Source organism: Carcharhinus amblyrhynchos, chromosome 2 (genome assembly GCF_965287045.1).
Source record: "Carcharhinus amblyrhynchos chromosome 2, sCarAmb.v2.hapA, whole genome shotgun sequence".
NCBI lineage: Eukaryota > Metazoa > Chordata > Chondrichthyes > Carcharhiniformes > Carcharhinidae > Carcharhinus > Carcharhinus amblyrhynchos.
Window position 1 is genome coordinate 79835542 of NC_137325.1, and position 24882 is coordinate 79860423.

The 24882-nt window shown below is 43.9% G+C and overlaps 1 protein-coding gene and 1 non-coding gene across 3 annotated transcripts in view; one reads left to right on the plus strand and one right to left on the minus strand.

Moving 5' to 3' along the window:
• Positions 1 to 9869, minus strand: part of casd1 (CAS1 domain sialic acid O acetyltransferase 1) — an 87475-nt gene extending 77606 nt beyond the window's left edge. The window contains exons 1-2 of one of the 2 annotated variants that reach the window (XM_080207911.1): positions 9853 to 9869; positions 7207 to 7386 (exon numbers count right to left, since the gene is read on the minus strand). In XM_080207911.1, the coding sequence (XP_080064037.1) occupies positions 7207 to 7339 (133 nt within the window). In that variant the 5' untranslated portion in view covers positions 7340 to 7386; positions 9853 to 9869. Of the gene's footprint in view, positions 1 to 7206; positions 7401 to 9852 lie in introns of those variants that run through there. The other variant, XM_080207912.1, reaches the window with a different exon arrangement.
• On the plus strand, positions 1829 to 2020 carry LOC145361971 (U2 spliceosomal RNA). The gene has a single exon (XR_013889899.1). It is a non-coding gene; the product is annotated as a U2 spliceosomal RNA (small nuclear RNA).
• Positions 9870 to 24882: the final 15013 nt, after the last annotated feature.

Genomic DNA, 24882 nt, shown 5'->3' on the forward strand with positions numbered 1-24882 from the left:
ACCCAGTGTCAAAGTGCAGGAGAGGCAAATTAATGGAGGACACACCCCCACTTTTACAGCACTAGCTTCTCTAAGCCAGATAAGTTCAAAGATCCAATTGAAATTGACAAGTCAGGGAAAAAATAAGAATCGGATTTGGGAGATGAAGGGGATTGATTGGACGTCGGTGGGGGGAATGCTTGCACTTCTAGCCATTGCCAACTGCTATGAAAACCCTTACTTGTGAAGTTCTGAGAGGGGTCCCCCATTGTATCTTTGGGGTACCCCACAATGTGATGTTGTGGAGCTTGAAAGTTGCAATCTATTGTGTTTAGCTGCTGTACAGCAGCAGGTTTTTCCTACTCTTGTTTTGTTTAAGCCTAGATTTAGACAAGAATTACCTTATGTTCTGGTGTACAAGTCAAAATGATTAGTTTTCCAATTTTCCAAATTCCATTCAATATAAGCTGAAGTGGCATATAAGACGAGACCAGATCGGCTTGATATTCCACACAATAGAAAGAGACAGTCCTCTTCGTCACATAAAACACAGTATTATGATGGATCACCATTAAAAGTCATAATTCTAAAGTGTGTAACAATCTCTCCAGCCTTCAGATGGAGCTGAATGGTATTTAACCAGGAGCTTACAGCTCGGTGTGTCAACACATTCTCTTCCAATTCTGTTCCTTATTAGTCCACCTGGCTTTAGATTCACAGTTTTTGTCATCTTAGTTGCATGCCTTTGCATTTTACTTGCCCCAAATATCTTTCCTCGCTCATTCCATTTTTAGTGAGCAGCCATGTTTGCACCATTTTCTTCTGCATATCTCATGACTTCCAACTTGAGTACTGCTGTATTGGATTGTCATGACTTGACTGGAGGCATTTTGGAATGAGGCATGGTGTTTGCTTGGATTTTATTTATACTCATAAATTACATAATTTAAGTTGACTCAAAAGGCTTGGCCATCTAAAATGGCAGTAATTCCGAAGATAGATAGGTGGCATATAAGATGAGGCCTGACCTTCTGTTGAAAAAGTCTTATCTTATACACTAAATAGTACGGTACTTCATATTTCTTGCTTGAGGACATAAAAGCATTATTTTGGATTAATTGCAAGAGAATGTGCCTTTTGATCCACATAAACTGCGATCTGGATGATAGCACTCTGCAAATTAAATACTTTACCGACCAGTTAACGAACTAATGCTTCTAAAGCTCAGAAGCCATTCAAGATTCATTTCTACTTTGCCTCAAACGTGCATATTTCACATCTACTTGTCCAGCTAATCATCCAGATTGTCAATTATTATGTTGCTCTCCATTTTTTAAAAACTCGTTCTCCGACAAAAAAAGGAAACAAAATATAATTTCCATAGTGTAACCTTATGAAGTGTTAGAACTATGGATCCTAAATATTTTCCCATTGCTAGGGCACTGTGGCTGGCCTCAACTTGGCAACGGCCCACCTGAATGATTGGAGCCAGGATCACATTTTGTAGGAGCTCACTGGCACAGATCCAGGTACAACTGCTTTGTAGTGCAGTCTTCATGGACTTCAGCAAGAAAACTGATAAATCAGTAGCACTACTGGAAGGAGTTGGCGATTAGAAGCAAAGTCATTGAGGCATTCTTTTAAAAACTAGTAACTTCCCAGTAAAGTGGAAACATTTAAACATTGAATGGAAGCCACTGGATGCCAAATGGTGAACTTACAGGTTTTAACAGACATTAGCCATCTCTTGAAAGATGGTCGAATTGACCAAGGAGGATTAATGATACAAGACTCTCTCTAATTTTACCATGATTTTGAAACACCAAGCTTACTTTAATTCATAAAGATGTTTCTTTCTTGGCCTTTTGGCTAAGATCAAGCGTAGTATCGATATGCTGTGCTTGGTTGAAGTCATTAGGTTTCATTTTAGCTTCATTTGAAACAATTTTTAAAAGCGCCATCTCGGCCTTTTGGCTAAGATGCAAATGAGATCAAGCCTTGGGGGAGGAACTATGCTTACTCCAATCAGCTTGGATCATGTAGATCAAGCACAAGACAGGAGGTGAGAGCCCTGTCTTGTCAGCTTGGATCAGGAATGTCTCAACTTGTTGAGACCCTGAACTGGACTTGATTTGATTGAATTGGAATAGAAACAAAAAAAAGTAACATACAATGCTAATACTCAAAAGTAATACAATTGTAAAATCAATTCCAATACAGCTGCCACAAAGCTGCTCCAACTCCAACTAGCCTTTTCAGTGCAGCTATTATGTATTGTTACAAACAAATGTAACATAATTAAACATTTGTCAGACCCTCCAATTCTGGTTTTTACTTCCTTTTGATGCTACAATGATTCAAGTACCAAAACAGTATACACATTTCAATGTTCGGCTCTACCAGATATGGCATCCTTCAGACGAGATGCTACATCAAATACCTGTCAGCTCTCTAACATAAAGGATTCTAAAACTCCATTCAGAGAGAGACAGGAGACTTTCCCTCGTGTCCTCACCAAGAGTTATCCACAACTATCATTAAATTGATTATCGTAATTTGTCTCACTGCTGCTTGTGGAAGTTTGCTGTGCACTACTAATTGGCTGCTGTTTTCCTATATTAGTGATAACACAACAAAAGAGTGAGCAGAGTGCCCACCATTAATTAGATTATATATATTTAAGATATAGAGTATAGGAAGTGTTATGCTATCATTGCAGCTTCCAGTCATCAACATTTATATTGGTGAGATTTGTAAAAATATATCAGACCACAAAGAAAGATTCAAAAAGAACATCCTGTACATTTACAACAATTGTACTTGCATTTCTCAAAAATCAGATTTTTTGGATCACAAGTCACTTGATATTCATGGTATGGTAATAAATATGAGAACACCAGCTGAACGACTAACTACATTCCAGAAACAATGCATGCTAACTCTGCTGTGCCTCTACATGCAGGAAGTTTCCTGTGCATGTTTTATTTTTGCAAAGTTCTTGAACATCTGTTTCAATAAAGCACAGTTTTAGCTGTTGTTTTCCAGATTAATGATTTCTGAAACGTTGGTGCCCTAGTTCTGAGACATTCTTAAAACAGCATAATTAAATTGTAAGGAACTTTGAAAACAAGGAAAAGCAATTTTGCTGGACAGTTTAACAACTTCTTAATAGAAAAACATTCAGCACACTTATTGTTTAGGATGTCTTCCTGTTTTTCTAATGTGTGCTATTCTATTTTAACACTTGAATGCCATCAGAAAATCAGTTACAAACATTGATTATCTTTAGGTCTCTTCATCCTAATGGTTACTCAGAGCAGTGAGCAGCATCTAAAAAACATGGCTCCAGATTAATTGAAAAAGCAACCATTCAAGCTAATTTGCAGCCAAACTTAACTAGTTCAGAGAACTGCAATCAGACCATTATGTGCTTCCAAGTATCAACACCTCCCCGCAACTTCTTGTTTCTTGCCTACATGATGCTTCTTCGTGCTTTTATCTGAAAACGCATTAGATTTTTCATGTACATTGACCACATTCAGCTCGTTCAGTCCTTCCAGTGTCACAAATTTGTCACACTGCTTGTCCAACATTCTATATTGGAGAAGCAAACATTTGTTCTATTTAAACATTAGAATGAACAAAGGCATTACTTTGGTCATGATCACAAACTTCATTCCCTGGCAACTGTCTGAGTGTGCACTACACTGTTCACAACCCTGGTGTCATATCTATCCAAGAGATGTGCTTCTGACCACATAAATACAGCATCACTTTGACCTCCTGCTTTCATCCTTGCAACATTGGCTGCCACCATCCCACTTTGCCCACCGTTACCTTTGGTATCTCTAGACTTGACAATACTAATGTTCTCCTCAGCAGCCTCTCATCCTCCATAAACGAGTGCATCCAAATCCTAACTTTTACCACCTCAATGTTCACTGATCTATATTGGCTGCCAGTCTGGCAAGTCCTTAATCGGAAAATTCTCATCCTGGTTTTCAATTTCCTCCCTGGTCTCACCTCATTTTCTCTGTATCCTCCTCCAATTCTGCAAATATCCAAGACCTTGGTGCTTCTCCAATATTGATCTTTTGCACATCTGCCATTTTAAGTGCTTCACCATTGCCAGCCCTGCTTTCAGTTGCCCAAGCTCTAGAATTGTCTCCTTCTCTTCCCTCTCCTTGAGCAGACGCTTTTCAAACCTCTACCTCTGACCAAAGCTTTTGCTCATTTATTTTAATATCTCACGTGGCTCAGTGTTATTTTGCTTTATAATGCTCAGTGAAACACCTTGGGACTTTTTAAATTACATTAAAGGTGCTAAATAAATTTAAACTGTTGCAGTGGGTTAATCTATTCCAGCTACTCAGGTGCTCAAAAAGACTCAAATTACTCTTGCTAATGAGTTAAAACCACTTCAATAAAATATGAAAATCTTCTTAAATTTTCCAGAAATATGCTTCCTCAGACCACCAGGAGCTGTACGTAAAGATCAATCAAATTGAGTTTATAGCAGTCACATAAATAGCATCCTGGTAAACTCCTTGATATCTATGGGGACTCCATTCAGAACAAATTCAGCAACAATACAAATGATACTAAGTAATTGAACTTGCATACTTCACAAGAAATGTCAGACCTGTCACTGGGGAAAAAACAAATGTGATGGATACATCTCTGAAGACCCAAACACAGAACCCTGAGGGGATACTATCCTCGAATCACAGGACAGCTGACAACAATGATGACCGTGCTGAACTCAGAGGTGCTGCCTTATAGTTGAGATGTTCTGGTGGATGTAGAGAATCATGGAACTGTAGAATAGCAGGAGTTCTCTACTCCAGAGTGCCATGGAGGCTCAGTCAGTATGTTCAAAACAGAGGCCAATAGATTTCCAGTGACATCAAGCAACACAGTGATAGCACAGAAGATGGTGCCGAGGTAGAAGATCAGCTATGATCTAGCTGAATGGCAGTGCAAGCTCAAGGGCGGAATGGCCTACTCCTGTGCATGTGTTCCTACGTTCCCAAATTCTTGGGTTTGATTATAATCACTGGTTGGAGTGATATACGACGTGGAGATGCCAGCGTTGGACTGGGGTAAACGCAGTAAGTAGTCTGACAACACCAGGTTTAAGTCCAACCGATTTATTTGATTATCAAATAAATCGGTTGGACTTAAACCTGGTGTTGTCAGACTTCTTGGAGTGATATATAACATGTTTATCCTGCAGATGAAAGCACTTTGCTGTTGCAAATATTGTCACTGGATTATCAAAGCACAAGTCTTATTCAGCTTAACGGGTTTTCACAGTGATTAATCAGTAGAGCTGGATGCATAAGGCGCACAATGTGGAAACCTGAAAGGAAAAGCTTGAAAAGCACAAAGTAAAAGTGCCATAAGAGCACAAAAGGAACATATAATTGCGATGTATGCACATTTCCTCTGCAAATATACTTAATTTTATAGAGCAAGTGAACACTCATATATAACCATATCAATTTACTACTCCCATCGTACACACCAAATTCAAAAGAACATGCAGTTAGTAATTTCACGTGCAAATCAAGAGACTTGGAGTACAAGCACCAGTCGGGCCTTAATTCTACTGACAAGTATTCAGTCTCAACAGTTCTGGGAAGTAATCGTGATGACTGAGTAGAAAATGAAAATTTCATTCCTCTTCAATAAGCAGTTCCATGATATGGATCTTGAATAGCCGCTTAGCAGAATGAACTGACAAGTCTTCATTGTGACTCATCTAACTTCCTATATGTAGCTAGAAAATGCAGGACTATTTAAGGGGTTTTGGTGATGTCACACTACGCAAGCTTTGCTTTCACGGTTTCCTTCATTCCAAATGAGGAGATTATACTAACACACTACCACAAAAACATCCTTAGAAAACAATCCTATAACTTCAGAAAAGCTCACAGTCCAAACCAAATGCAAGAGCAGCAGAAACTAGTCAACTGCATTGTGTTATAGGTAGGTTGCAGCAGTTCTCATCAGCCAATGGTTAAAAAGCTTATGATAACATAAAGCAGGATACCAAGATGGATGAAAAGTCTGATTTAGCCTAAACCAATGGTCAAGAAGAGAACAGTCAACGGTAAAGATTTAGAGGTAGAGGGTGAAGCTTTCCTGATGATTAGCTACAGAAGTTAAGCCATGCTCAAGACTAGATGGTTGTTTAAGCAGTCTGAAAGCACTGAGTCAATGGAGATGTTGAGGGATGGAGATGGACCGAGTATCATTGCTTCACGTGTTAAAGCTGACCTCACATTTGTGGATGATGTTGCTAAGAGTTAATCCGTATATATGAGGAAGAACAAGAGGGAACAAAGATGTATCCTTAGAGTCTCAAGAGGTATTAGTGCAAGAGCAAAAGAACCTATTGCTAGAAATGTTTTGGTTACAATCAGACAGGAAATAGGTAACCAGTATTTTCTTGCTGGCATAGTCATTGGGCTTTTAAATCCAAACTTGGGAAGTCACCTAATCAACACTTTTTGGCTTGCTTCACCTTTGATATATTTTTCAACTTTGGACCTTGGGTCTTCCATCTTTACAGCAGATGAACCCATTTATATATTGGGGACTACTTAGAATGCTCTTTCAGCGAGCCACTGCATACTTGATAGGCCGAATGTCCTGAGGCAAAACGGCCAATTTATAACCTAATACTCACTTGAAGTAAATGAAACAGCATTGAACGTGAAAATTAATCCAAAGCAATTTTTGGCAGATTGAAAGTGACAGCGCGGTTTTCGCCTCTGCAGGAAGGCAGTGTTGATGGTGTAACATGATCCGCAGCCCCTGTTTACATGATGTCTTATCTGAGCGGCTGTGCGGGCTTTTCTCTTTCAAACACAAAGGAAAGGCTGCAGGAGGCAGCATCTACTCTCCAGTTAGTGAAACACAAAGACGGCAGCCGCTCTAAACACGCCTGACATTTTGCAGCCTAAACGCGCAGACCCGGCTCTGATACACCGTCTCTATTCACCATAGAGCCGCCAACTCCTCAACCTCAAACACCGGGACCAGTACCGTCCTGCGGGCCCGCTCGCCACTGCTCTCCACACCCAGCTCGATGCCCGAGGCCCAGCCAGGCCTAACGTGACGGACATCGCAACTGAATGTCACACACATTTACCGTCCACCGACCCGACACCGAGCGCGACTCCCCTTCACCTCGCCCCGTCTCCCCCCGCACGGCTTTACCTCCATAGCTCCTGTGGATTCCATGACCAGCGGTTAAGATGAGCACAAAGCCGATGGCAAGAAGCTTGGCGTTCCTGATGTTGAAGTGTTGATTAATCTCCCGTCTGCCCATCGCGTAGGCCTGCGCCGCCATCTTGGCTCCCCCATGACAACCGAATGAGAACCGATCGCGCAAAGTACCTGAAAGCAGAGAGATAGGGAGGCGGGGCTAAGAGCGGGGCGGGGCTGAACGGGGGCGGAGCTGAGAACGGGGCGGGGCTGGAGCTGAGCCAACAAGGGCGGGGCTGATCCAACAGGGGCGGGGCTGACCCAACAGGGGAGGGGCTCCAATGCGGAATAGACGTCATGATGTAGAGATGCCGGCGTTGGACTGGGGTAAACATAGTAAGAAGTCTCACAACACCAGGTTAAAGTCCAACAGGTTTATTTGATAGTAATCTTACAAGCTTTCGGAAACGGTGTTCCTTCGTCAGGTGTGTGGAAGGTTCCTTAATACGGAATGGGTTAATACGGAGGCAGGGTTAGAGAGGGGCGAGGCTATAGTTGGAATGGGCGCGGCCAAGTGGAGTGGGCGGGGTTACAGTGGGGTGGGGCCAGTACGCGCCGTTGGAGGGAGGCACAAAATGGAGGCGGAGCCCAGCTACAGTAGAGTGCTGGGTGAGTGTGGCATAGGATGGGGGTATAGGTAGATAAGTGTGTAAAAGAGCTAGAAAGAGAGACAGGGCTCAATGTCATGTGAGTATGTAATAAATTAGTCCTTGGTCTACTGACTAAAGCAAGGAGAAGTGGCTAGATTTGGAGGCAGGGATTTTGCTGCAGTCCTAGGAATGTCTGTGATGGAAGAATGGTTCTCTGTATCAGATTGGGGACAGGCTAGAAGGGGATCTTCATGGACAGTATGAGGTTTTAGAGATGGCTGTGGATTTAGTGGATGGAAGTGGATGAGGCTTTAGAAGGTAGTAGAGGGGTAGTAGAGTGTGAAGGCAGGGCCTTAATGCACCAGTAAAGATGGGTTTAAAGTTTATTTATTAGTGTCACCAGTAGGTTTACATTAATACTGCAATTAAGTTACTGTGAAAAATCCCTTTGTTGCCACACTCTGGCGTCTGTTCGGGTGCTCTTTTAAGGCACCAAACAAGTAAACAAACTCAAACTAACTTAAGGACAAATTAAAAGGAGCAGCCCCCCAAAAAGGAAGGGGGGAACGGCCCGAACAAAACCAAAGTCTAAAGGAAACTTAAAACATTAAGTCAAAATGTGATTGTCAGGGTCTGTAATGCACCCCAACCCCTGCGGTGCCCAGCAGGCATGGAAGGCGGCAACTGTGCCCATGTACACTGCATGCTCCCTCGCCAGGGACACCTGGCCGCAAATGTAGCCGCGGTAGAGGGGCAGACAGTTGGGATGGACGACCCTGTTGATCGCCCGCTGCCTGGACCTTTTGATGGCGTGTCTCGCCAAGCCCAGGAGCAGGTTCATGAGGTTGGCGTCCCAACCTGCCCCTCTCTGCACCAGGTGCCCGTAGATCAGGAGCGTGGGACTGAAGTACAAACAAAACATCAGTAAAAGGTGTTTCAGAAAACCAAAAAGGGTGTGCAACCTACAACACAAAACGTAGACACGGTCCACGGACTCCACGAGGCCACAGAAAGGGCAGTCTCGGGAGCCCGTGTACTGGAAACACCTACAGTTGTATGGCACCGCTGTGTGCAGCAGCTTCCACCCCAGATCCCCGAGGTAATTGGGGGAGATCCCTCTGTAGAGAGACCTCCATTGGGGACTTCAGCCGCCTGGCGGCAACAAGTTTTTCCTTCCACTGATGAAGAATTTGACATGGCCAATGCACCTAATCAGCATGTCTTTCAGACTGGGAGGAAACTGGAGCACCCGGACGAAACCCATGCAGACACAGGGAGAACCCATGCAGGCACGGGGGGAATGTGCAGACTCCGCACAGACAGTGACCTAAGCTGGGACTCAAACCTGGGTCCCTGGCACTGTGAAGCAGTAGTGCTTGCCACTATGCTGCTCACTGGTGGTGGCTGTGGAGTAAGGGAATACTATATTAGTGAGGGCGGGAGTGTTGGTGTGTGGAGCAGGGCCACGTTGTACCATTGAGGTTAGGATGATTGAGTGTGGAGACAGAGCACACTGTATCAGTGGAGTTCGTGGTCAAGAATGGAGGTAGAGATATATCCAACAAGCTTCATCATTGATGACAAGACAGGTTAGAGGAGGCGCGCCCTCACCAAAGACAGGGGAGAGAGATTGGGATGACAGGACTAATTGGAAAGAATGAAGAGGTGGGATGCTAGCTTACACTGTTAGGAGCGAGGGAAAGAAAAGCGATAACGTGGAATGTATAGGTAATAAATCCTGGTATGCTGTAAATGATTCTGTGGCACTCCTTAAACTATTGGAGACAAAGCAGGGCCCTACTGACAGCAAGAAGTGTCCGTGACAAAGTTAGCTAAAAAGAGCACCAAATACTGACACACTCAATTAATATATAAGTAATCTATTACTACTACATTTTAGAGATAAAATCACTTGAAAACTAATCACCATCAAGATAAACCACTCCAAAACAATCTAATCTTACAATTCTTTGAACAAATCAACACGATCATTTTTACTAATTCTTACTGTCGCATGATGATGGAGATTTCAGCTCTGTTGTTGGGCTACGTGATACTTTGTCCATTTAACTGAGTGTCTGACAAGACAATGGAGAGATTACAGCTGCTGCAGGTACAGGTGTGCTAACCTGAAATGAATTTTTTTAACTTCTTCCGCACGGCTGTATCTCTTCAGGCACAGGTAGGGTTTAGTGTCTTAGGTGATACTTCCTGTGTTACCTTAAAGAGGCTCTGCCTTTTTTGAAGTGGCGCCACGATTGCACTTTTAATAGGTGGTAAGATAAGCATTATTAATAGCTAATAAAAAATAATTGCACTTTTAAAGATAGAAGTTGTCACAGTTACAGAAGCAGGAAACATAGTAAAGTCATATTAAAATGCGACTTTACTAATATAACAATGGGCGGAATTCTCCTATCTCGGCAGATTTGGTGGCGGGTAGGAGTGAAGTATTTTGCAGGAGAAAAAATTCGGAAACTGCGGATGTAAAAACGCAATTCTGCTGGCGAGTCAGTCTTTCCACTGCCTGATGGTGTAAACGTCATTTGCAATCATCTGCATGTTATGAATGCTTATTAAAATATCTGCTCGCCAGAATCTTCCCACACCTTCCAATCTTACCTACATACATACATACAGTGTAGCAGGAGATCAATTGGCCCATCAACCTACACCGACAGCAATTCCACCCTAGCCCTATCTCGGTAACCTCTCCTATTTACCCTGCTACTCCCCCTGATATTAAGGGCAATTTAGCATGGCCAATCAACCTAATCTGTGCACTTTTGGACTATGGAATGAAACCAAAGCACCCAGAGGAAACCCATGCAAACATGGGGAGGATATGCAAATTCCAAGTAACTCGAGGCCAGAATTGAACCCGGACCCTTGGCGCTATGAGACAGTAGTGCTAACTACTGTGCCGCTGTGCCAGTTACTGTCATGCCAATGGAAATTACATTGGCCTCAAACATGTTTGAAAAAAGTGCATGCACAAGGTGAATCTCAGGTCACTTTAATCTGAACACAACATAGATAGCCAACCTACCACTGTGTTGCACTGCTCCTGTTGCGCTGAATGCCTCTCTGCTGGGGCAAACCAATTTGTGCCCTCCAGCTCCATGCCCAGCTTTTCTCTATGGACAACACTCTACTATGGTACCAATGGATCCTCCACAAGGACTGACTCTGACCAGTGCTGCACCTGGAATTGTAAACAGCTAAGGTTCTCTGCTCCCAACGCCTGGCACATTTGTTTGCATAGATAGCACAGTGCTGCAAGATTCATGCATCCTCTGCTTAGACCAGTCAAGGTTTTACCAGGGGTGGGGTACAAGGTCAGGATGGGACTGATGAGCACAGGGGGACAATCAGGAGGTTGGGCTGTGCAGGACTGGGGTTTGGAATGGCAAGAGACACAATGGAAGGCATAGGAAAGATCAAGGGGTAGGAAGCTGGACCCACACAAGGGTTCATGAAACAAGGCAATCAAAGAATACCATATTGTTTACTGGAAAGTTAGGGGTTTTGTCATTAGTGTGGCATTTTCAAAATGGTTAACATCTGTCCTCAGAATTTGTGGGCAGTGCAGTTTGGGAATGTTACTATTGTCCTTAGCCTTTTTGGGAGGGGGAAATACATCAAGGTTTCAGTTTTAGTTCAAGGGTTTGCAGCCAGGCATCACAGAGTGCAGAGATTGCTCCTGCAAAATGGGAAGGAGTCATAGGTGACAGGCAATCCAAGGGCTATGTGGACCTCACAATCTGAAGTGAGAAGTAAGAGACAGTTCAGAAGAGCAGTGGGTATGCAGCAGCAGCAATCATTGGAATCACGGTGTACCCCAGCTACAAGGAGGGGTAAGAGATGTGTTAGCCACAGGAAAAAAGCGCAGCTTGGTATGCAGGGCTGTTCTACACTCAAAGTCCCTGGGCTTGGTGGGATCTGTATTATGCTGCAGAGCAAATGGTGATGGTGACTAGATTGTAGATAGAGAATACATGATGAGGGAAATATATGAAGTTCTCATGAGGGGATTTGCCTCTGCGCACAGCCTCCAGTAGGAAAGGTAAAGGTCCAATTAGAGCATGGGTACTTCACAATAGATGGACTTGGGTGGCGGTGGGGTTTGGTGAAAATGTGTACCGCCATGGCAATGGGATTGAGTATTAGTGGGGAGGCTGGAGAATAACAGAAGACATTTCTACCTACACATCGTGAGGTTCCAGGCAAATCAGGGCACATGGACGGTGAGGGAGGGTCAAACTCGATCTTGAAGTTGTGGTATAACAGCATCATTTGATGTCTCAGAACAATGGTGCCATGCAAATATGGAAGTAATATCTGTTCTGTCTGGATGGGGTATGAGGTAGTGTGTAAGGCCTGCTAAGCTGGGCAACAGTGCTTCATATTGGGACATTCACTGAATTGTTAATACTGCTACTGTGAACAGAATCCAGGTCTGTTACAAAGGAGAGCGACCTCATCTTCCAGGAAGGAACTGAAAGCCAATCAGTTCATTCAACGCTGTTAAAGCAATAGACAGAACTCACTAGATTCACATCAGAGTCTCAACAACGACATGCAGAATGTAGCCTTAGAGAGTAAAGGCAATAGTGAAGGGGGTTTGGCTGCATCATACCTGCCAACCCATCAGTGAAGTGCAAGCATGGGTTAACAATAAATGTGATTCATTGCTGGCCGAACAGATTCCACTCATTGGCCTATTTCAGAAAACATTTAACTCATCTTGATTGTCGGAATTTGATGAAGTGATATGATTTGGGACGTTGGAAGAGACCAATCTCTGTGTCATCACAAGAACACCCTCTCTTCTCCAGCAAGCTTGGCTGCAGCGCCTGTGAATTTTGTGAAGGTCAGAATCTCTGTCATCCCTCTCTTGGCCTGGGCTTGATCTCACTTGTGTGCCAGCTTAGCCCTTATGAAAGTGAAAGAAAGTCATTTGATGGGAGGGGATGGAGCAGAAGTTGGGTGAAATGTATGTCCCTGTGTGTGGTAAGCTCTCCGCAGAAGGTCTAAAGGATGGCTTGTGAGCCATGGGATGGTGGTGATGTGGAAATGTCTGTTGCAGAATAAGATCTGATATGTCGCCCGCTAATGGATGTGTGAGATCCATGAAGAGAGTAGCCACTTGAGTATACAATGCCACGATGAGAGTTTGATGTCAGAGGGATTTTGCTCATTCTTTTCCTGCATTTCCTAGCGCTTCTGGTATAGTGGCCAGCTGTGCTAACCTTTTGGTGACACCCTCCCAGGCCTCTGCACCCAGGCTTCTCAGACAAAAGTGTTGAGGGCCTAGTAGCTGAAATGAAATACTGCCTTTCTCTGAAGCGAGGTAGTCTTTTGCTTGTGGCTGGATGGATGCCATATTGATCAGTCCCCTGGTGACAGGTGGGCTGGAGAGAGTGAGATTGTGTGATGGACTGGCATTTACGTATGGAACCAGGACCTTCGAACCAGCCAGCTGATGGCAGATGGATGAATCAGCTCCTGACCTGCCAGGTGATTCGGAGAGACATTTGCTTGTGCATTATTCATGAGGTTTCAAGCACGGAATTGGGCACGAGTTCACTCCATTCCACACTTCAACAAAAAAATGTAGAATTCCACCCAATGTTTCAGATGCTTTTGTCTGTGACAGGATTGGTCGGAGTGACTACATACATTCCTTGTAGAGCCCAAGTTCCATCTTCACACTGAGGACGCTGTCCATCATGTTGTATGGAATAGTAAATGGGGTAGACTCAGTACATCTTTAGCAGCTCTAAGCTGAGCATCTGTGAGATGCTGTGGGTCATAGCAGCAGCAGAATTATATTCACCACAATACATAAGCCTCATGGCCTAGCATATTCCCCACTCTATCATTACCATCAGCTAGAGAATCAACACTGGTTCAGTAAAGAGTGCAGGAGAGCATGCCAGGAGCAGCACCAGCTATTGCTAATGATGTCAACCTGGTGACTCTACAACACAGGATGATAAGCATGTCGAGCAGCAGAAACAGCATGCAATAGATAGAGCTAAGCAATCCCACAACCAAACAATTAGATCAAAGTTCTGCAGTCCTGCTCCAACTAGTCATGAAGGTAGACAATTTAACAACTAATTGGAGGAGGGGTCTTTGTGAACATCCCCATCCTCAATTACGGGAGAGCCCTGCATAAAAACAAAGCTGAATCATTTTCAGTCAGATTTGCCAATTGGATGTTACATGTGGCATCGTCCTAAGGTCAGCATAATCATCATAGAAGTTAGGCTTCAGGCAATTTGATTCACTCAACATCATATCAGGAAACAGCTGAAAGCACTCGATACATCAAAATCTATGAACAGTGACTTTGTTTTAGCAGGAGTACTGAAGACTTATGCAACAGAACTGGCTGCATCCCTCTCCAAGCTGTTTAGGCAAGCTCCATAATGGCTGTAATATAATCCATTCCATGATTTTATCACTGTGTAGAATTTAGGCATTACTTTATGTGAAAGCACAAGAATAGGAAAATCTGCCCTCTAGAGTTCACAATATATGATGACGTTCATGAACATTTTGAAAGCCATCAGCTAATCGAGAACAGTTAGATAAATATGGGCAATTTGTGCTTCACTAATTTCATTTTTGAAATACATTGAATATGAATGAAAAAGATAGCCTTGCTAACCATGTGGCGATCTTGGGTACAAAGTCTAAATCGGCAGCACAGTGGTTAGCACTGCTGCTTCACAGCAAGAAGTCTCACAAGACCAGGTTAAAGTCCAACAGGTTTATTTGGTAGCACAAGCCACAAGCTTTCAGAGCGCAGCCCCTTCATCAGGTGAGTGGGAGTTCTCTTCACAAACAAGGCAAATAAAGACACAAACTCAATTTACAAAATAATGGTTGGAATGTGAGTCTTTGCAGGTAATCAAGTCTTAAAGGTACAGACAATGTGAGTGGAGAGAGGGTTAAGCACAAGTTAAAGAGATGCATATTATCTCCAGCCGGGACAGTTAGTGAGATTTTGCAAACTCAGGCAAGTCGTGGGGGTTACAGATAGTGTGACATGAACCTAAGATCCCGGTTGAGGCCGTCCTCATGTGTGCGGAACTTGGCTATCAATCTCTGTTCAGCGACCCTGCGTTGTCGTGTGTTGTGAAGGCCGCCTTGGGGAACGCTTTCCTGAAGATCAGAGGCTGAATGCCCGTGATCACTGAAGTGTTCCCCAACAGGAAGAGAACACTCTTGCCTGGTGATTGTCAAGCTATGTTCATTCATCCGTTGTCATAGCCTCTGCATGGTCTCCCCAATGTACCATGCCTTGGGACATCCTTTCCTGCATCGTATCAGATAAACAATGTTGGCCAAGTTGCAAGTGTATGTACTGTGTACCTGGTGGATGGTGTTCTCACATGAGATGATGGCATGCGTGTCGATAATCCGGCACATCTTGCAGCGGTTGCTGCAGCAGGGTTGTGTGGTGTCACGGTCACTGTTCTCCTGAAGGTTGGGTAGTTTGCTGACAACTAAACAACGAGGAACACTACAGACAGTTATCCGCAGATCTGACCAAAGAACACACCCGTCAACTCAACAGACTGATCAAGACCTTTGGTCCGGACCTTCAGAACACCCTTTGTGCTCTCATCCCACATTCTCTTCTACTGCCTCCTGAAAATACACAAGGCCAACACAACCAGCTGTCCCATCGTATTGGGCAATGGGACCCTGTGCAAGAACCTCTCCGGCTACGTCGAGGGCATCCTGAAACCCATTGTACAAAGAGCCCCCAGCTTTTGTCACGACACTACGAACTTCCAACAAAAACTCAGCACACATGGAGCAGTTGAACCAGGAGCTCTCCTCGTCACAATGGATGTCTAGGCACTCTATATCCGCATTCCCCTCGGCGATGGCATTGCTGCAACTGCCTCAGTACTCAACGCTGACAACTGCCAATCTCCAGATGCAATTTTACAACTTATTCACTTCATCCTGGACCGCAATGTCTTCACCTTCAACAACCAGTTCTTCATTCAGACACACAAAACAGCCATGGGGACCAAATTCGCACTTCAACATGCTAACATTTTCATGCACAGATTCGAACAAGACCTCTTCACCGCTCAAGACCTTCAACCGATGCTAGATACATCAATGACATTTTCTTCCTTTCAACTTATGGTGAACAATCATTGAAACAACTATATGATGACATCAACAATCTATTCTATCCCACCATCAGACTCACCACGGACTACTCTCTGGAATCGGTTGCATCTTGGACACACATATCTCCATCAAGGATGGTCACCTCAGCACTTCACTGTACCGCAAGCCCACGGATAACCTCACGATGCTCCCTTGATGTTCTGACATGCCACAGTGGAAAATCGCACCAACCTTCTCAGAAGACAAACAGCCAGGACGGGTAGTGAGATTTTGCAAGCCCAGGCAAGTAGTGGGGGTTACAGATAGTGTGACATGAGCCCAAGATCCTGGTTGAGGCTGTCCTCATGTGTGCGGAATTTGGCTATCAGTCTGTGCTCGGCAACCCTGCATTGTCATGTGTCGTGAAGGCTGCCTTGGAAAATGCTTATCTGAAGATCAGAGGCCGAGCTCCCATGACCACTGAAGTGTTTTCTAACAGGAAGAGAACACTCTTGCCTAATGATTGTTGAGCAGTGTTCATTCATCCGTTGTCATAGCATCTGCATTGTCTCCCCAACGTACCATGCCTTGGGACATCCTTTCCTGCAGTGTATCAGGTAGACAACGTTGGCCAAGTTGTAAGTGTATGTACTATGTACCAAGTGGATAGTGCTCTCACGTGAGATGATGGCATCCATGTTGATGATCTGGCACATGTTGCAGAGGTTGCTGTGGCAAGATTGAGTTGTGCCATGGTCACTGTTCTCCTGAAGGCTGGGTAGTTTGCTGCGGACAATGGTTTGTTTGAGGTTGTGTGGTTGTTTGAAGGCAAGAAGTAGGGGTGTGGGGATGGTCTTGGTGAGATGTTTGTCTTCATCAATGACATGCTGAAGGCTCCGGAGAAGATGTTGTAGCTCCTCTGCTCGGGGGAAGAACTGGATGACGAAGGGTACTCTGTCCGCCGTGTCCTGCGTTTGTCTTCTGAGGTGGTTGGTGTGGTTTTTCACTGTGGCACATTGGAACTATCGATCGGTGAGTCAAGCACCATAACCTGTTCTTATGAGGGCATCTTTCAGCGTCTGGAGGTGGTTGTGATCCTCCTCATCTGAGCAGATCCTGCGGGCTTGTCCATAGTGGATTGCTTCTTTAACATGCTTAGGATGGAAGCTGGAGAAGTGGAGCATCGTGAGGGCTTGTGGTACAGTGACGTGCTGAGGTGACCACCCTTGATTCTTGGACACATGCATCCAAGAATTGTGTCCAAGAATTCACCTGATTCGGGAGAGTAGTCCATGGCAAGTCTGATGGTGGGACGAAACTTGTTGATGTCATCATATAGTTGTTTCAGTGATTGTTCACCATGAATCCAAAGAAAGAAAATGTCATTGATGTATCTAGTGTATAGCATCGGTTAAAGGACCCGTGTGGAGGTACTGCAGTGTCGTGCCTGAGATGAAGTTCTGGGATTCCAGGGGTGGGAGAAGAAGCTTTGGAGGATTGGAGGGGGGGCAATCTCAGTGTCAGAGGGTAGGCTGGGGGATGAGGGTGAGCCAGAGATCCAAGTTCCCTGAAGAGAATGTGTCCCCTCTGTTTGAAGGAGTCTCCCGATTTGAGGCGTTTCCCCCCCAACCCCCACTTTCTGGCTGAAATCGAGATTGAGAACTTTTTCAGTTTCCCACCCTCATTCATCAGGCACTCACCAGACCAAAAAAGGTCTTTATCTGGCCTCTTAAGGGCCTCAGTAGAGGCATGGGCGGGCTTCCTGTCTGAGACCCTACGTATCCCATTGTAAAATCACATCAGGATTGGGGCAAATGGGATTCTAGAGGGAAATCCCTTCCATGCAGCTTTATGCTTCCTGTCCCCATCTCAGACCCCTTCAGGTAGGAGGGCAGGGGAGCATGGGGTAGCACGGTGGCACAGTGGTGAGCACTGCTGCCTCAGAGCGCCAGGGACCCAGGTTCAATTTCGGCCTCGGGTGACTGTGTGGAGTTTGCACATTGCCTGTGTCTGTGTGGATTTCCTCTGGGTGCTCCAGTCTCCTCCCACAGTCCAAAGATGTGTGGGTTAGCTTGATTGACCATGCTGAATTGCCCCTTACTATCTGTTTCTTTACATTCTGTGCCTCTGTTAATGAAGCCAGGGAGTCCACATACTTTTCTAACAGCCTTCTCAACTTATTCTGCTACTTTCAAAAATGTATTTACATAATCATGCACCCCCTTAATATTGAATAGAGGATGACAAGTTCCCTGGACCTGATAGCCTGCATCACGGTCTTAAAAGATATGAACTCTTGCTGTTAGGGGCTATATCTTAGTATTGATTGAGAGCTAACTAGGAGGGCACAGAAAATCGGGATAAAAGGGATATTTTCAACTTGGTAAACTGTAACTAGTGGAGTACCACAGAGATCAGTGATGTGGTTCAAGTATTTGCAATCTATATTAATGACTCCGCTGAAGGAACCAAATGCATTATAGCCAAATAGCAAGGTAGGAAAGAAAGTTTTGTGGAGGATACAAAGGATCTGCAAAGGGATACAGATAGATTAAGTAAGTGGGTGAAAATGTGGCAGATGGAAAATAATGTGGGAAATGTGAGGTTGTCCATTTTAGTAGGAAGAAAAGAACAGTAGAATATTATTTAAATGGAGAGAGATTACAAAATGGTATGGTACAGAGTTATCTGGGTCAGTTCATGAATCACAAAATGTTAGCATGTAGGTGTAACAAGTTATGAGGATAAATCGTGTTACAAGCATTAATGAGATCGCATCTGGGGAATTGTGTACAGTTTGGTTTCCTTACTTAAGGAGGAATATATTTGTCTAAGAAGCAGTTCAGAGATGGATCATTAGACTGATTCTGTGGATAAAGATGTTGTTTAAAAGGAAAGGTTGAACTAGTTGGGCCTATACAAGTTCAACACGCCTCCTTACTCTTGTACTCAATGCCTCTATCAATAAAACTTAGGATACTATATGCTTTGGTTTCGAATACAGGAGCTGGGATGTCTTGTTGCAATTATTCAGGGCCTTGGTGAGGCCACACCTAGAGTATTGTGTGCAATTTTGGTCTTCTTTTCTGAGGAAGAATATTCTTGCTCTCGAGGGAATGCAGTGAAGGTTTATCAGGCTGATTATGGGGTTGGTGGGATTGATGTATGAGGAGAGATTGACTAGGTTAGGATTGTTTTTGCTGGAATTCAGATGAATGAAGGAGGATCTCATAGAGACTTATAAAATTCTAACAGGACTAAACAGGATAGATGCAGAATGCTCCTGATGGTGGGGGAGTCCAGAACCAGGGGTCACATTCTAAGGATAAACCATTTAGGATGGAGATGAGGAGACATTTCTTCACCCAAAGAGTGGTGAGCCTGTGGAATTCATTCCCACAGGAAGTAATTGATGCCAAAACATTGAATGTATTCAAGGAGGCACCTGGATATAGCATTTGGGGCGAATGGGATCAAAGGTTATGGGAAAAAAGCAGGATTAGGCTATTGAGTTGGATGATCAGCCATGATCGCAATGAATGGTGGAACAGGCTCAAAAGGCCAAATGGCCTCTTCCTGCTCCTATCTTCTACGTTTTTATGTTTCTATAATACAATTGAGAGCCAGGCTGAAAGTCAAATATTCAGAGGGTACTTGAAAAAGCAAATAAGAGAAGCAAAAAGGGAGTATGATAAGATGCTGGCAGTTAACATAAAAGGGAACACAAAAGTCTTTGAAGGGCATGTAAATAGTATAAGGGTGATAAGAGGAGGAGTGGGGTGATTTGGGATTAAGAACGGGATTGTAGGTAGGGGTCATGGCTAAGATACATAGAGAAAACTTAGCACCTGTCTTTGCTAGGAAAAATATGTATGTTTCCCATTTCAAATGAAGGAGGAGGTACTTCAAACACTTGAAGGCTTTTAAAATAGATAAGGAGGGGGTATTGGAAAGAAAGTGTTAAAGCTGATAATGCACCAGGACTGGATGAGATGCATCCAAGCATACTAAGGGAAGTGAGAGTTGAAATTGCGGAGGCACAAGCTATAATTTCTAATCCTCCTTAGAGTCAGGATATTGCCAGAGAACTGGAGAATTGCAAATGTTCCACTGTTCAATCTCAAAATCCCATTTCTCATTATAAGTATTGAGAATATATGCATCAGCATGAGCTCTTGTGTGATGCAGCAATAACTTGTATTTATATCGCATTTTTCATATAGTGAAACATTCCAAGCTGCATCAAAAGAGTGTTATCAAAAAATGTTGACGCCAAGTCCCTTAAATATATATTGGGATGGCTTGGTCAAAGAGGTAGGTTTTAAGGAATGGGGCGGAATGATAGCATAATAGTTAGCTGTGTCTGTACGGAGTTTGCACGTTCTCCACTTGTCTGTATGGGTTTCCTCCAGGTGTTTCAATTTCCTCCCACAGTGAAAAAGATGTGCTGATTAGGTGCATTGACCATGCTAAATTCTCCCTCAGTGTACCTGAACAGGCGTTGGAGTGTGGCAACCAGGGAATTTTCACAGAGACTTCATTGCAGTGCTGATGTAGGGCACTTGTGACACTAATAAATAAATTTTAAATGGCATTCAACACCATATTGTTTTCAGACTTTTCATCTCCTGCTGAATTCTCTGCTTTTGGCTGCCACCAAACTGGCCATGAGTGAGATGGGAGAATTCCTCCATTATGTGAATAAGTATGAAGTTATTCCGATTGTATACATCAGAACCTGGATGTCTCCGTTCGTGAGTCACTAAGTGTTAGCTTGCAGGTGCAGCAAGCAATTGGGAAGGCAAATGGTATGTTGACTTTCATTGGGAGGGGTTTGAGCACAGGAATAATGATGTCTTGCTACAGTTGTATACAGCAATGGTGGACAATCTGCATCTTGGTGACCACATGAGGCCCATCTAGGTTCTGAGTGCAGCCCATGGGACATTTTGTTGACTGTTGCCCATGTGCAGCATTGTCACTTTCCACTGATTTCCATCTGCCTAGCATTTTCCTACTGGTGTGACTGAAGAGATATCCTATATAAAGCAAAGTCGAGTGAAGTGAGGAGAGTGCTGATTGCACACATTGACTGTGAGAAACGTGCACTCCCTCTACATTCAAAGCATAAAAAATGTTTTTGTTTTACCATTTGAAGTTGGTGATAATTCGGTTAATAAGAAATAGGAGCAGGAGTAGGCCATCTAGCCCTTCGAGCCTGCCCCGCCATTCAATAAGATCATGGCTGATCTGTCGCTGCTCAGTTCCACTTTTCCGCCCTCTCCCCATAACCCTTAATCCCCTCTCTTATCAAAAACCCATCAACCCGCGTCTTAAAAATATTTAGCGAGGCAGCCTCCACCACTTCAACGGGCAGAGAATTCCAGAGATTCACCACCCTTTGAGTGAAGAAGTTCCTCCTCAACTCCGTTCTAAACCGCCCCCCCTTTATCTTGAGGCTGTGCCCCCTAGTCCTACTGTCTTTTTTGAGTGGGAAGAGTCTCTCCACTCTATCCTATCCATCCCATTCATCATCTTATACGTCTCAATGAGATCTCCCCTCATTCTTCTCAACTCTAACGAGTACAAGCCTAGTTTATTCAGCCTCTCCTCATAGCTCAACCCCCTCAACTCCGGTATCAGCCTAGTAAACCTCCTCTGCACTCCCTCCAAGGCCAAAATATCTTTGCGCAGGTGCGGCGCCCAAAACTGCACACAGTACTCCAGCTGCGGCCTCACCAATGCCCTATACAGCCGCAGCAAGACCTCCCTACTTTTATATTCAATCCCCCTCGCAATGAAGGCCAGCATCCCATTCACCTTCCTGACCACCTGCTGCACCTGCAAGCTGGGTTTTTGCGACTCATGCACAAGGACCCCGAGGTCCCTCTGCACCGTTGCCTGCTGCAGTTTTTCGCCACGTAAGTAATAATCCTTCCTACCATTATTCCTACCAAAGTGGACCACCTCACACTTGCCAACATTAAATTCCATTTGCCATTTCCTGGCCCATTCGCCCAGCCTATCTAGATCCTTCTGCAGACTCTCCACACCCTCCGCACAATTTGCCGTTCCCCCAATCTTGGTGTCATATTTAATATAAATACAAATGCAACTCCTGTAACTCATTATGAAATATTTGGCATGTATTAAATGTCTTTAATCTTATTCATGGAATCATGATTAGTGAACAAGCCCGATTTCAACTTTGCAGCCCACTGAGATGAAGGAGCGCCACTCATGCAATTCACTCACTCATCTAGGATGCCTGTCACTGAAATAGAGCCTTGTTGAGACCTAACCTGAATCATTATATGCAGTTTTGGCTCCTTATCCAAGGAAGGACATACCTGCCAGTGAGGGAATATAATGGAGCTTTACCGGATTAATCTCTGGTATGAAGTGTTGAGGAGAGATTGAGGTGAATGTCTGCATTCCCTAGGATTTCAAAGAATGAGGGATGACCTCACCGAAATTTATAAAATCTTACAGGGCATGAAATAATGGGTGTAGAAGATGTTTCCCCTGACAGCTGAATCTGAAACGAGGGGACATAATCTCAGGATAAGGGGTGGATCAGTTAAGACTGAGATGAGGAGGGATTTCTTCTCAGACTCAGAACTCTTAGGGGGCTGTGGAAACTCTATCATTGGTCATGTTCAAGATCAATGGATGTCTGGAGATAAATTACATCTAGGAATTTGAGGATAATGTGGCAAAGTAGCATTGAGGTGACCTAATTGAATGGAGGAGCAGGTTGATGGGCTGAATGGCCTACTTCTGTTCTCCCACCACAGCTGTGTTGAAAAAACTGAGAAATGGCACAAACAATAGTTTACACAGTTGCTGTCAAGCTTCTGCTGCATTTATGGTGGGAGGTTGGATGAACCCCAATGGAAAAAATGTCAGCTGTGTGCTTTGAATGAGCAGTGCTTATTGGCTGAAGTTATGCTATAAACAAAGAGTTTATCATCACTGAAGAATCCCAACTTCACAATATTGCTGTTATATATCTTCTTGATTTTGCTGTTTTATCTCTGTTTCAGTTGATGCATTAACTAATCTAATAAGCTTAAAGGAGAAGTAAATTCTGTAGAATTGTTTCATAATTTTAAATGTTAATATTAGTTTAGTTTATTTATTAATGTCACAAGTAGGCTTACATTAACACTGCAATGAAGTTACTATGAAAATCCACTAGTCACTACGCTCTGGCGCTTCTGGGAGGAAACCGGAGCACTCAGAGGAAACCAATGCAGACACGATGGCACAATGGTTCTCACTACTGTCTCACAGCGCCAGGGACCTGGATTTGATTCTGATCCCGGGTGACTGTCTGTGTGGACTTTGCACATTCTCCCCATGTTTGTGTGGGCTTCCTCTGGGTGCTCTGGTTTCCTCCCACAATTTAAACTTGTGTGGGTCAGGTTGATTGGCCTGCTAAATTGCCCCTTAGTGTCATGGGACTATCAGGGTAAATAAATGGGGCTATGGGAATGGGGCCTGGATGGGATTGTGGTCGCTGCAGACTCAATGGGCTCACTGGCTTTCTTCTGCACTGTCGGGATTCTATGAACATGTAGACTGCACAGACGGTGACACAAGCTGAGAATCAAACCTGGGTCCCTGGTGCTGTGTGGCAGCAGTGCTAATCACTATGTCGCCTAATATAAAGAGAGTTGTTTTACAAATTACTGATGATTCTCAGTTATCACTTGTTACCCACTCAAACATGTTTGAATTAGTACTTACTACCAAACTGGACACTGTGTAGTATGTCTCCTGTTGTGATATTATTGTCTACCAACATGGATGGAACCAATGGATTGTGAACAGCACTTCATATTTTGAACACCACTGGTTGCTTTCGGTCAGCAGGGCTAAGGTTTAGTTATTCAAGGGTGACTATAGGAGACACTGGTGCTTAAATATGTCATTTGAACAATAGATTGAGGGGACATTTCTGTAGACCATCACCCTGAGTTTTACAGGAGGGGATGGGAAGGGTGCACAAGCGCTCAGAGGTAGATGATGAACCAGACAAAGTAGGAGACATGGAGGTCCAGCAAAATAGCTGGTGCTTAATTGAATGAATAATTCTTGATTTGAACCTCATTGACTACCCAACCAGCAGGTGGGAATAAGAATCAAGTGATATTCGACACAAGTTTCGACAGTAGACAGAGGGCATCATAGTGGGAGGGATAGGCTAGGGTGAGAGAATGGGGTAATGTTGGGGTTAGGGATTCCCTGAGGAGTGAGGGGATGAAAAGCTAGTGAACGCCAAGGGCCCATTGAAAAGCCTCAGGGATTAACATTTCCTCTTCTCTTTTGGTCAATTGGATCCTTCTGGCATGTTTTTGCTGTTGGGCCATGAATAGTCAGGTCTACCCATTTGTGGACCTTAAAATTACAATGCATTGCTGAAGACATCATTGATTTTTGGCTTTGAAGCTGCTATCTGCTTTCTTATGTGGTCCTTGTCCAGAACCTGAATCATTGATGTAAACGTGAATATTATGGTGTCCAGGAATGCAACTTGAAGGTGATGTCACAATTTTAACCCCTCACCTGACTCTTTCCTGCCCACCATAGAGGTGCGATGTACAGCTAATTGAAATGTAAACTTCATATGAAATTCAAAGGACCTCAAACCATGTTAGCGACTATGAATTTCAATACACAATTGCGTCTCAAAAAATGTATCTTGTATAAAAAAGACTCAATCCCTGCTCTCTGCTCATTTTAACCATAGTGAGACATTGGTGCTACTACTGGTTGCAGTACTTTTGGTGAGGGAGGGAAAAAAATTAGTTAAGGTTATTGCCCTTCATGACTATCCAATGCCCCTACTAAAAAGATACATACATGCATGGTTACTGCAAAAGTAGGA